We start from the raw sequence: 13,936 nt of genomic DNA on the forward strand, positions 1-13,936 counted from the left end.
CTCTCATGACATTTAGGTCGTTTACTCCGATTTCGTGTTCCCCTTTCTAAGGTGCAACGCGAAAGTTTCTTCTTTTTTTTCGTCTTCTTCTTCTTCTCTTTTTTTTCACGTGTAGTCAGCGTTTAACGAAAAGAAACACTCTTTGTAGGAAAATATGATGTCCGTCGGTTGCAAATATCGGCAAAAGGGACTACCTATGTGTATACTAGGGAGATATGCCCCCTGGCCGCTACGCGGCCCAACCCCTTGATCGCGCTTCGCGCTCTCTTGAGCCCGCGTCCGCAAAAGAACGACCAAAAAAATGGAAAAATTTTCATACCCGACTCTCATTTATCCAATTTTCCTCTGGCCGGGAGCAATTGGACCAATAAGAATCGAATGAAAAAATCGGCATTTATTTCAAACTTCAAGCCAAGACTGAAACGAAACGGAACGGAACGTTTCGTCGCTTTTGGATAGTCTGTAGCAAAGGAGTATACCTACCTTCGATTCACTAACCCTACTAACGGACCAAGATTCAACATTTCCCGCTTACATCATTTTCCGCTAAATTTGAAATTCCCGCCATTTTTCATTGGCGGGAATTTCAAATTTTCAGTGTAATTCTTCTGAGGAACCAGCGACTTTTTCCCATCGTTCCGGCAATCCCGTCAAAGGTAGAAATCGGTACAACATAAGAGATAAATCTGCGGAGCAATCGTCGTGTTTTCATCTCTCTAAATAAATCCTTGCGAAAGGGGGAAAAAAAGGAAAAAATCGAGGCATAAAAACTCCCGTTTAGTTTCGAAAGCCCGGATGCGCTTGTGCCAGGCGAGTCCCTTCATTAGAGGGTTTAATTTTAATCGAGAGATAACTCATTAGGAACACGCTCGCTCATTAGTGATTGAGCTGTCTCGCCCCTTGAATAAAAACCACGCAACTCGCATTTAAAATTGAACGTAAATATGTCGTGTTTGCTCGGCCCACCGCTGATTTAATTTCAGGGATTTTCAGGTTGTGTTGCGTTTTCCTTACACGTTTGTAAATGCACCTATCCGCGCAGCGGAATGAACGACAGTGACGTCGTTTCTGAAATAATCCGACGAAGTTGGTTGCTTTCTGCTGAACTCGGTCGAAATGATCACCATTTGGACGTGTTTCTGTCAAACAAACTAAGTACATTACGACGTGAGCCCTGTTATGCGTATATTCTTATGGGTCTCGGGGCTCATGTCTTGATACACGTAGTTCCGTTTGACAGAGATACGTCCATTTACGCTTGCTGCGGACTCTTTCCTAATGATCCAACTTGCGCCGAGACCTTTGAAATTTAGGAAGTTTGGGAATTCATCAGAAAAACCTGAGGTTTAACGAGTTCGTGTGATCCGAAGTGATGCCCCAGAAAAGAGTAATTAAATTCACCTTTGTTACGCGAGTCCCCGGTTTTAGAATTATTATTGAGAAAAATCTCAAATTGACAAGTATTCAATATTGACACGGAGTAAAAGAGGAAGGATACGAATTTAGTGGGAAAAATTGCGCGTTTCTAAGACGTTTCTTGGATGGCCTAAATTTTTCTTGAAATGAAACTAATATGTGCTTATGAAGATGTCGCAGGTAAATGGTAAAATCAGGCATTTTTTCAAATGCCTAGGCAAATAAACTATTTGAACTGAGATTGAAATTCTGATTCTTTTCCTCATTATAGACAAAATAACTCATTGCTCCGGTAAGGAAACATTTTAGTAAAAATTTGCATCGCACAAACGTATTTTAAACAATTTTCAGCTCCTGAACAGACACTTATCTCGAAATTTTCAGTATGTCATAAAATACAGAAGTTTTAGAATTTCAATATTTAAAAATATGAGAAGAATTTGAAAAGAAAGAGACCAAAAGAGTTCGTGTGTTTGATGAGTTATTTTCCCCAAAATATGGAAAACTCGTTAGCTCTTCGCCATAAATTCACAAAATTTTGTAGACCGTCAAAATTTACCTATCTGCCTAGGCATTTGACAAAATGCCTGATTTCACTATTTGCCTGCGACAGATGTTTGATTAACCAGGTTATAAGATCAATAAACTCTCATCATTGTTGCGGTGTAATTAACTGATGGAATTCTTTTAGAATTCTTCCCTGCTGAAGGGCTTTGGGAGAATGTAGGATTTTGACGGCTGAGTGTTGCAGAGCGCCGAGGAGTGCTATAAAAGTGGCTTTTTTAAGTATAAATTCTTCTTGAACTCAGAACTTTCATTGGTGATTCGAAAGACGCACGAAGCGCATATACAACTATCCTTTTTTCTTGATATAGGCGAGATTTTATCATTTCGGATAATAATTTTTTACGGAATGGATCTCTGCCACCGATGAATTTTCAACGATAAAATTCACTCATCACCGAGCTGTTCTTAGTGGCATATTGTTTTAGAGAATTTTTTTAAGTATCAAGAAAAAAGCAAAGTTGTTACCTGAAATATGTGATGAAGCCTCATTAGGATTAGTAAAAAGTTGAAATAATTTTATAGTGATTACTCACAGCTTTCTATTTCAATATGACATAATTGCCTATCCATTGGAAAATATTGTAAATTCATAGGGCAGGATGCCGTAATAGTCAGTCTGAAACAGAAACATAAAGAAACGGATTATAATCACATTCATAAGATTTTAAGCTTAACGAAACACAGACCACTTTTAACAGCGGAAAAAACAGAAAAAAATATTCCTAGTTGGTGCAATGGGCCCTAAAGCCATACTTGCAAGACGGAGCAGGCCCACCAATCCCAGGTTTCCGACAGTTTAATCTGCTGTTTTTGAGACAAAATCAAGATGTCATGCAAACACCGATAACTCATAAATTATTAAAACAACGAAAAAACTTAAGGAGCAAGAGAAAGAAATGTTGCGTAAACCTTACGGTTCAAAAAATTACAATGTACATGGAAATAATTTTTTCCGTCATTTTCAAGCTTCAATCTGTAACACACTGGAAAAAAAAAACACATTGGATCTAGAGTCCAGACTCTTGAAAACATTGACAAGGAAAAGGACTCTTGATTCAAGCAGATTTAAGCTTAAATCAAAAGAAAATCCGCTCAAATTAAGAGGCTAGGTTTTTGATTTAAGCTTAAATCTGATTGAATCAAGAGTATTTTTTCTTGTCGATGTTTTTAAGAGTCTGGACTCTAGATCCAATGTGTATTTTTTTCTTGTGCACTGGAAACTTGGGGGGAGGAGGAGGGGGAAGGCAGAGTGTTAAAGCTTATTTTTGGAATTTTAAGGGGGGGAGGTTAGAGGTTGTCTTACGGGTACCCCACAAGGAAGGAGGGGGACCCCAAAAGTTGGCAAAAATGACTTCCGTAAAACTTGGATGGCCCCCAAAAATCTAAATTCTCTTCAATCTAAACTTTCCTTAAATTCTCTTCTGTAAAGGCATTGATAGCCATTCCAGCAATGGAAAAGAATAGTAACGACTGAGAAACTACTTATGAGGCATCGAGGATATCATCGTGATCTAAACTTTCCTTAAATTCTCGTCTGTGAAGACATTGATAGCCATTACAGCTTTGGACACAAATAGTGATGACTAAGTACGTTTTTTCGAGGCATCACGGTTGATGGAATTATCGCGTATTCCTCAACAAGGAAGACATTTCACGTGAAATTTCATTCAGCGTTAGTCAAGTTTTAATCACTCCTTCGAAACATTTCCTCAGTGCGATACCGCCATGCTGTCATTTTGCACGCGCCTCTCATTCAGTGGCGAGGCTTGAATGATCGATTATCGATATTTCCCCATTTAAATCTATGGTAAAGAATCGATTAGTAAGGTGTTCGCTGCGAACACCCTACAAATCGATCCTTTTCCATGGGTTTAAATGGCAGATCAATCGATGTATCGCAACACACGCCACGCCACTGCTCTCTTTCTCAAGGCGGCAGTATGGGAGCCTGTGTTTGACGAGAAAATTGCGTGATGTCATGTTTTCCGAAGTCGCTTACCCGAACTGATTTCAAAAGCCGCCGAGAGTAGGCCGTTACGAAGGGATATGGCTCTAAACTCCGAGAGCCGCGGGGGGCGGGGGGGGGGGGGGGGGGGGGTCCGCAAACTTTACCCTACTCGGCAGATTCTTGGATCTCGCCTTCCTCCTGGCTGCTCCAGTCGACGCGCGCTACGGTGACGTTTCATTTAGAATCAATTACTGACGTCACACGGTGGGCCAATTTCGGGATGCCTCTGTTCCCACTTATAACTCTTAACGGAATGGAGGTGTTGCATGTGTGAGGAATTTGCGATTTGATTATTGGTGCTTATGTAAAAGTTCGCGAGAAACACGATGGTGCCACTGGTTTTCTCTGAAATAAACTCCCAAGCTCAAAAAAAGCTCTCAAGTTGAGGCCAAAATGGAGGGGATATCCCACGCTATGCTGAGAGTCCACCTCTACATCAAGACGAACTCTCCATGCAAAGATAGGGAGCAAAGATATTAGCAGGGTTGCCGTGTTTTCAGTTGTGGAGTCACCTACTAGGTAAGATAACTGTTACTCCTTTATAATGGAGATGTTGCATGTGTAAGGAATTTGCGATTTGACCATTGATTCTCATGTAAAAGTTCGCGAGAAACACGATGGTGCCACTAGATTTCTCTGAAATCATCTCCCAAGCTCAAAAAAAGCTCTCAAAATGAAGCCAAAATGGAGGGGATATCCCACCCACGCTATCCTGAGAGTCCGCACCTCTACATCAAGACAAACTTTCCATGCGAAGATAGGGAGCAAATTCATTGAAAGGGCTGCCACTTTATTTGGGGACTCTAAAATTGAAATCACGGCAACCCTGTCAATGTATTTCCTCCCTATCTTTGCAAGGAGAGTTTGTCTTGATGTAGAGGTGGACTCTCAGGATAGCGTGGGATATCCCCTCCATTTTGGCCTCAACTGGAGAGTTTTTTTTAGCTTGAGAGTTGATTTCAGAGAAAACCAGTGGCACCATCGTGTTTCTCGCGAACTTTGACATAAGAATCAACGGTCAAATCGCAAATTCATCGCACATGCAACATCTCCATTCACTGAACTACTGGCGGTTGATTGATTTATTGACAATTTTTTTACCTCAGTGATTATTCATTCATTAATATAAAATTTTAAGAGCTGACAGAAGGTCACCCTCCGGCCAAATCATCGCAAGCGACATGCGACGTTTCAAAATTTCCGGCGCCATTTTATTTTTTAAAGATAAATTGCTCAACGAAACTGTCCGAAAATTTCACCGAATTTTCTTTGAGCTGCCAATAAAATTCAGTGAAATTTTCAAACAGATTCAACAAACCAGTTTTTCTGTAGGAAATTAAATAGAAAAATTTAAAGAAATTTTGAAACGTCACATGTCGCTTGTGCTTTGTCCGAAAGGTGAGAGGTGTGGTCTATTGACATATTATGTAAGTGAGAAATAGGGTATCCCAATAGCAGTGATCGGAAATCGAAAAAATCGTCGGGAAAAGCGCGACTACCTGTGGCGGTGAACGCTCAAAACAGCTAAGTGCCTCTCTAATACGAATTTATTAGAGCTTTCCCGATTGTTTTCTCTGTCTAGCTGTCTTTCGTTTTCCACCGAGTAAAATGGTTTTCATTTTGCGATAAGGGACCACTGTTTCTGGTCCATTTTAGAAACAACATACACACCATTGGTTTCCCTATGTAGATGTATGCTTTTATGGAAGAGTCAGAGATAGTGGTTCCTTATTGCAAAATGTATATTCCCCCTGTTTCAGAGGCGAGGCCGATTTCGTCCACTGAGCGCCACCTTGACAAGGTGGTTTTGTAAATCAAACCCGATAACCTAATTAAATTACTCCCCGCGCCCTCACCTCTCACCCCGCGCCCCCGCCCCCACTCCCGCCCATTTCAGCCCCTACAACCCCTATCACTCTAGATTTTCCGTTTGTTCACGGAACAACGGCTCCGTCTACGATCAGTTGCCGCGCTGCAGACGATTCAAGCCTTCCGGTCGGTGAATGATCGATTTTCGATACATCCCTATTATAGGCTATGGTAAAGAATCGATTTTTAAGGTGTTCGTTGCGAACACCCTGTTTATCGATCCTTTTCCATGGGTTTAATTGCAGATCAATCGATATATCGCAAAGCACGCCGCGCCACCGGTTTCGATCGATTAATTTTGACTGTTCCCGTGAAATTTAGCATCCACGTGCCAGTCTGTATATTTTCTGGTGCTGATACGATACTGCTCTCTGTGCAGATGCGCTCCTCGAGTATTTACTCTTCGGTGAACCTTCCGACAAACACTGCCCTGCTCAGTAAGAGCGGCGCCATAAGGACATAAGGCTTTCACCAAACACGGCAGCACAGGATATGTATCCTGCTGTGCAAGTTGCCGTCGTTGCGATTGAAGGAGAGGCGGGTGGCGTTGTATTGCACGTTGCATGTTGTCGCGAATCGGGGAGAAATGAAGTTTGTTTTAAGCGCTTAGCCAAAAGGAGACGCCTATGGATTTCAACCTGCCTCTAGAATTATATACTTGTGGCAATGTCATCAAATGGATTGTATTTTGCAAAAAGGAACCAAGATCGTTCTAACGTCGCTAAAACTGCACAACTTCTTTTACCTTGCAAATATAAACTTCGCGCCATCAATTAATAAAAAAATGTATTTTGCACTTAGAACGCAGCCTGACAGCTGAGCGATTCTCTAATATGAACGTATTAGAACTTTTCCGGTTTTTTTTTTTAAATTATTTATTTTCTTTTTGACAGCCTTTGGTATAAAGTCTTGAACTCATGCCGCAATCACACGCTGAATATGGGAGCTGAATGTGACTTGAATGTGGAAGTCATCGGCTCTATGCCTGAATTTTGCGCGTCATTCAGCAACGATTCTCAGCAACCATCGAACTGATGTTGGATTTGTCTGAGCTATTCGAGTGGATTTGATACACATCTGGATGAAAATAATTTGAATTTGCGAAATTTCAGCCGTTGGGCGATGACTGTTGACTTCCACATTGAGCTGCTAAATTCAGTGTGTGATTGCGGCGTTAGAAGAAGAAGGAGCTTGGTTTGTTTCTGGAGTGCACAAAAGAGAGCAGCACCTGTTGCCTGGCGTGTGAGCGTGTCTTACGCTCCTGTTTGCCTAATCTCGGGGAGTGGCAGTCCGGCGAGCAAATATTGAACGAGTGTGTGATTACAATCGGCGGCGCCGTTTCGGCAGCGATTAATCGATTCCAGACGTGGAAACGATGAGGGCGGGATGGTCATCCAATGCCCAGAGTTAGTGAGACGTGTACTCCGCTTTGGCGGATCCAGCAATTTGGCAACCCTGTCTTTTCTCCATTTAAACCTTTGAAAATGTATCGATTCTTGAGGGGCACGTGCTCCAACAAGAATCGATTATTTAGCATAGGTTTAAATGGAGGAAATCCGATGTTGCCAAATTGCTGGATCCACCTAGTCTGAAGCTCGGAAACCGATCGCAACAGAGTCAGGTTGGGTTAAGTTAGGTCACGCAACTAAACTAACTCTCCGGCAAAGCTGGAGGTATCACTCGAATTGAAGGCGCTCCAATCCTGAAGTTGTACACACTGTTTCTATAAGTTCGATCAAAGAACTTTCTAGGCTCTTTATGAGCACACTATATGGTGTCATGCTGGCAAAATAATCAGCTTATGGATATTTAGTGTTGCCAAATTTCTTCTGATCGGCGTAATTAAAATTTGCGTTTTTTGAATGAAGTCCCCAACAAACTGCTTCGTATGAATTTGTAAGAATTTTTGATGATTAGATTGAGATGGAGCTTTTTTGGGGGAGAAAATAGGGAAGGAGACGGAAAGGGTCAAACCGGGCTTCAAAAGAAAGTTAGGTTATGGGTGGCTTTGAGGGGTTAGGGGACTCAAAAATTAGTTAAAAATAAGAGTAACGTAAAACTCGAACGGCACCGGATTTCAAGAGTTAATCAATCGGACTACCAAGCGCTTTTTTGTAATTCACACGAGCACTTGCAGGTTTACATTGACAAATATCGTTGTGAATGGAGGATTTGCAGGTTTCTCAAATTTGAAAAATTTCGTGTTTAAATGGACGATACCGAGTGAGTTGAACACGGGGATACCCTTGGTACATGAATTGAACAATTATTGGAGGAGATGTGACGAAATAATCTAATCTGCTAAAATACATGCGTTTAAATGCACTGGAAAAAAAGTCGCTTGGATCTATAGTCCAGACTCTTGAAAACATTGACAAGAAAAAATACTCTTGATTTAATCGGATTTTCGCTTAAATCAAGAACCTAGCCTCTTAATTTAAGCGGATTTCCTTTTGATTTAAGCAAAAATCGATTGAATCAAGAGTATTTTTTCATGTCATTGTTTTCAAGAGTCTGGACTTTAGATCCAAGCGACTTTTTTTCCAGTGTGGGAACCGCCAGATGACGTCACTATGCGGCGCATCTTCTCACTTTTAAATCTGTTTTTAAAATATTTCCCGTAGCCGAAAAAAATCATAAAAAATACTGCAAAATCAGCTCTTTAGGCACATTCAGATGAAGCAATAAAAATTTTGCGTACAAATTCTCCATTTTACATTCTCCAAGTTCCGAAATAAATGGAGTTCTAAAGTCGAATCGCGACACGACTTCCTGAAAAAAAAAAAAAAACGACTCGGCGGAATCAAAATTATGACACGTCCTTCCCTTAAGCTCCCATCAGCATACAGAACAACCATCCATGGAATGCTCATTTACTTCCCAGCTTCCACACACACATTACTATTCAAACGCTGTGCGTGGCCGTGCATCACGCTATGCAGTGTTGCCAAACTACGTTATCTCAACGCTGGATCCCTTTGAGAAACTCTCGAAAAACCAGAGCATTTGACACGTGAGTCTGAATCCTGACGCTAAGTACGTTATCGTTTATGCAGTTTTATAGGATGCGGTTGTACGGCAGTGCGGACAAAAGGTTTGGGTGGGTTTTGACGTGAGCCATCGGTCACGTTTGCTGAGAAGGATACTGAGGACCACGGAGAAATTAGGGTTGAGCTCTTCAACGTAATGTATCCAGTTAATGTACTCGTAAACCTTCCCGAGTACGACGTTCCTGAAAGTTTGGTCGTTTGCAGATCTTTGTAAGCTCCATTCGAGGCGGTATTCTGGTAGCTTTTTAAACAGCTCTTTTAAGAAGGCCCAGATGATTTCCATTACGATTAGAAAAAGTTTAAGGAGCTTGTCACATAGAGAGAGGAAAACGTTTACAAGCTTCGCGTTTAATTCAACAAAGCAACTCTGTAAATACTACATCGATAAGAACAACCGAATTCTCTTTTGAAAGAAAACTGCTTCCTTCCGGTTTCTCCTCCTGCAAATAATGCAAATTACGTCGAGGAAGTGACCCGTTGGGCCAAATAAAATGTTATTACCGTTAAAGCAACTGAGGTTCACTAAGCGTGATGGAATTTTACTGAGTGCAGTTGAATCCTTTGATTCCGTAATATTACGATGAGTATACAGTATACTCATATTATAAGAGACATATATTACAGTAGTTTTCCTTTTGGCGGAGATACACTGAAGCGCTTGTTCTGGCAAGTGTCAAGACAAAAAAACTAAATTCACCCGAAGAAAATGAGAGAATGTTTTTGGCGTATATCATCATTCAGTTTCCGATAAGAGCCAAGTAATCGAAAATATTAAAATTCTCGGAGCTTTAATAGCGCAGTTCGAACGTTTTTGAGCTTTGAGGTTGGGCATATTTCGAAAAAATCGGCCGACTAGGTTGGCCTGGTAATTAGCACGTCTGACTCTACGTCAATAGGTCCCGGATTCGAATCCTATTAGTGGCGTAAAATTTTCACGAAACTGACGAGTAGATCTGCAGGAACAGATTCTACTTGGCCTTAATCCTTGAAAATTAGAAAAGCCTGGAGCATTGAAGTGCCAGTCCCTTTATGTCAACGAGTGATGCCCATATTGCCGCTAGCTGAAATTGAAGGCGCGCCAAAACGCTGTGCTAGCTGCGACCGTAACAGTTTCTCTTTTTTTTGATTGGAATGACTCATCACTAAAATAGAAAAATACTGCTATTATGTGGACATAGATATGAAAATTTGCTACAAACATTATAATTTATCCTTTAAGACATTTTAATTGGACAGTGATGAGTTAAGTGCAAGCCTTTTAAATGATCCATTCACGACGTGGTTAGGTTGAATTTCATGAATTTGGTTTCTAATCTCATCCTTATTCTGAATCCGTATTGAATACCTAATTACGGTCCATTGTTGCCAGTTAATGCTAAAAACACGATTTTCCTTCCATTTAAACCCAGTTTAAATAACCTTATTTCATCGCACAACCTGCTCACCCCGAATTGGACCCCCTTAGATAAATCTTGGATCCATGATATGGATATAGATCGGGGCCCCCTAGGGATAAGAAGATGTTCGAGGGACGGCCATGAATAGCGCCCTTAATGATTTTCTTTATTAGCTCAACTGCGGAGCGGTGGACAAGTAAGGGTAAATCTTAGCGAAAACCGTCTTCTGTTAAGTTACGAATCCCGGGTAATAAAGGCGAGCAAGACAAAAATAGAAGGGTCATCAGTCGAGCAGGGGGGGGGGGGGCTTGAGGGGGAGGAGGGTGCCGAGGGGCTCCGAACCCCAACCGCGGCCGGTTACTGCTGTCGTGCTGAGCAAAAACGTTGTATATACATTCAGGTGTTGTCAAATTGCTCCTAATAAGATATTTGTTCTTGAGGAGTGTTGTGAGAATTTTTCTTTGAACTTTAAAGGTATAATAGATTATAAAATATGGAGAAATCGTAAATCGTATAATCTCTGCAAACTTCAAAGGGATGAACTCGAAAGTTTTCCATAAAATTTAGTTTTTATTGAAAGGAATTTGGCAACCTCAATTGTCCATACTACGTTCTTCCTCAGCACGGCAGCTGTGGTTCTTCACGGCGGGAGCCCGAGATTTAAACGAACGAGAAGGAAAAGAGTGGAGCCGACTACAATTTCAAAATTCGTTTTATCTCGCTTTGAAGAATATTGTTCGTACTAAACTTGACGGAAAGTATTGGCGGCAAAATTACGCCTTTTCCTCAATATTCGTGATAAAACGGGAGGTTGAAGCAAGTGCTGATTTAGTTCCTTTTCCATGTCAAGGACGGTTACGATTGTTACGGCAACCTGGGTACGATTTAACTAAACTAGATTACGGGTTTTTTTCATGAGCAGGAAGCTTAAATTTATGTATCAAAAAATATTAGGCGTTGGTATAAAAAATTTCATGCGCGATTGTGCTTGACGAGTTTCAATGAGAAAACATTGAAGTTGTAGGAATAGTGTGTACCAATTAAGGATTAGGGCGCCTTCAATTCGAGTGATACTTCAAGCTTTACCGGAGGGTTAGTTTAGTTGCGTGACCTAACTTAACCCAATCTGACTACTTTGATCGAAGTTGTAGAAACAGTGTGCGCAGATTCAGAATTGGAGCGCCTTCAATTCGAGTGATGCTTCCAGCTTTACCGGAGAGTTAGTTTAGTTGCGTGACCTAACTTAACCCAACCTGACTCTTTTGGTCTGTTGCGACTCGTTTCCGAATGTTGTGACCGATTAAAGTCATTAAGCTCGGGCATGTACAATTACTGCAAGGACAAAATTTATTTCTAAGATATTATTTATTTATGTAGATAATTTATTGGAAACTCATCAAATTTTTTTCTTGACGTTGTCCGTGAAGTTTTGTCACTACGTAGGTTTGGTAGGTGAATGCAATCTCGGCTTCCACTTAATGAATTTTTGTGAAACTCGATACCGGAGAGTATTTTTTAACGGAAACTCGAATTGACATTCAAAGGTTCAAAATTTGAAAATACTATCGGGGCTCCTATTCAATCGATTTTTGTGAAACGCGCATTAGAGCGTATTTTTTGCAGCTTGTCTGGTGGTCCATTCCCGGCTTTCCAGGCACTCAGATACCCTTAAAATATACTTAGGGTGATTTTTAAATACTTTTTTTTTTTTTTTTTTTTTTTTTTTGTAAAGGCAAACGTGCTTTCGACTTCGGTAAAAGTTTGGAACAACCCTCCCTCGCGAGAAATACCCTCCGAACCTCCATTTCATCATAAAACGAGGCACCGTCGATAATGATTACAGAGAGGCGCGAGGCGATGTTTCACCAATTTCCTCGTTTCGCGATCGCATCCCGCCTGTGTGCGGTTCTCCGGAAGAACCGTCTGCTGAGTGCTGACTTCCTTTCCTCCACGACACGAAATGACGTCTTCCGGGGTAGTTTTCGCGGAAATCTCCCTCGTAATCGCTGAGGAAACGCACTCTGGCGGAAAAAATATCATGCCTTGGTACTCTTTCCGAAGAGAGCCGAACGCAGTAACGACCTTCTTTGAGCTGGTCAAGGGTGTCTTTTTAGAGGCTTGTTGCAAACTTCAGCTAGAGCGAGCAAAAAGAAGAGTCGCTTCTAATAAGAAATCAACAAGAAAAAATAAGAAATCATTGATCCGAGCAATGCAATCGAATGTGGCAGTAATTAGGCTCAAAATTCAAATTCTTTTGTCGCCTAAAAATGGTTGATAATTCTTATCAATTATGATAAGATAATTTTAATTTCAGATTCAAATGTATGACTACATTTCTGTGACCTAAATAATTTTAACGACCGAATTTTGCTAAAGATAATCTTCGACCAAATTTTTTGACCAATTAGATTTTAAGTACCATAATGGTAAGATCTTGTAATTGAATTCTTGAGGGATGTTATGTCAGAGGACGGTGCCCCCCTTCTGTAATTTATTTTACATTAAAGATTTTTTAAAATTCGAGTTTCCCGTAAAAAACTACTCTCCGATATCGAGTTTCACAAAAATTCATCAAGTGGAAGCCGAGATCTTATTCACCTACCAAACCTACCTAGTGACAAAAATTCACGGACAACGTCAAGAAAAAAAAATTGATGAGTTCCCAATAAATTATCTACATAAATAAATCATATCTTAGAAATATAAATGTTGTCCCTGCAGTAATTGTACATGCCCGAGCTTAATGACCTTAATCAGTAACAAAATTCGGAAACGAGCCGCAACAGACCAACAGAGTCAGGTTGGATTGAGTTAGGTCACGCAACTAAACTAACTCTCCGGGAAAGCTGGAAGCATCACGCGAATTGAAGGCGCTCCAATCTTGAATCTGTACACACTGTTTCTACAACTTCGATCAAAGGAGTCAGATTGGGTTAAGTTAGGTCACGCAACTAAACTAACTCTCCGGCAAAGCTGGAAGTATCACTCGAATTGAAGGCGCCCTAATCCTTAATTGGTATACACTATTCCTACAACTTTGATCAGAGAAAAAAAAATAATGGTTGATGAGCAACTTGCTGAGCAAAAGATCAAATACAATTCTGTGAAAGAAAAATTTGGCGACATCCGGTCGCTCACACAGCGTTTTTCCTCAGCACGGTAGGAAGCGATAACGTCGTGGCGCCAGTACCGCGGCGAACCGCACCAGAAAGCCGCCGACAATGAAAACGACGAAAACCAACAGTATTTCTCAGGAACGGACCCCCCTCGCGACCCCCCTTCCAGACCGTGCCAGCCTTCCGCGCCAGCTCCTGAACCGTAGGCAACCATGTTTACAGGAGAGCGAACCTCATTTTACACTCGAGTGACTCTCCCCAAAGAGACCGGCCGAGCTAAACTAAAATCACGGATCTTCGAACGGTCTCGACTTCACTTACGCGGTTCTTTCTCGGCAAGGTAAGGGAAAGGGGTAGACATTGTTGCCAGATCGTACGTAATGATGAATTCCCCTCCAGCTCGATACGTCGGATGCAAACTTACATTGAAGAGAAAAAAAACGATTGTTTCTTGAGGGAAATTGCTCTAAAATCACTATGAGCCGTTGGGAAAAGTCTGAAACTCACACGGAA

The 13,936-nt window shown here is 41.1% G+C and overlaps 1 protein-coding gene across 9 annotated transcripts in view; it reads right to left on the reverse strand.

The window, feature by feature from the left end:
• Rdl (Resistant to dieldrin) overlaps nucleotides 1–13,936 on the reverse strand; it is a 334,060-nt gene that overhangs the window by 105,173 nt on the left and 214,951 nt on the right. For all 9 annotated transcript variants that reach the window (XM_072305142.1, XM_072305143.1, XM_072305141.1 and 6 more), the window contains exon 5: nucleotides 2,517–2,599. In XM_072305142.1, the coding sequence (XP_072161243.1) occupies nucleotides 2,517–2,599 (83 nt within the window). The remainder of the gene's footprint in view (nucleotides 1–2,516; nucleotides 2,600–13,936) is intronic.

This window comes from Bemisia tabaci, chromosome 10, assembly GCF_918797505.1.
Source record: "Bemisia tabaci chromosome 10, PGI_BMITA_v3".
NCBI lineage: Eukaryota > Metazoa > Arthropoda > Insecta > Hemiptera > Aleyrodidae > Bemisia > Bemisia tabaci.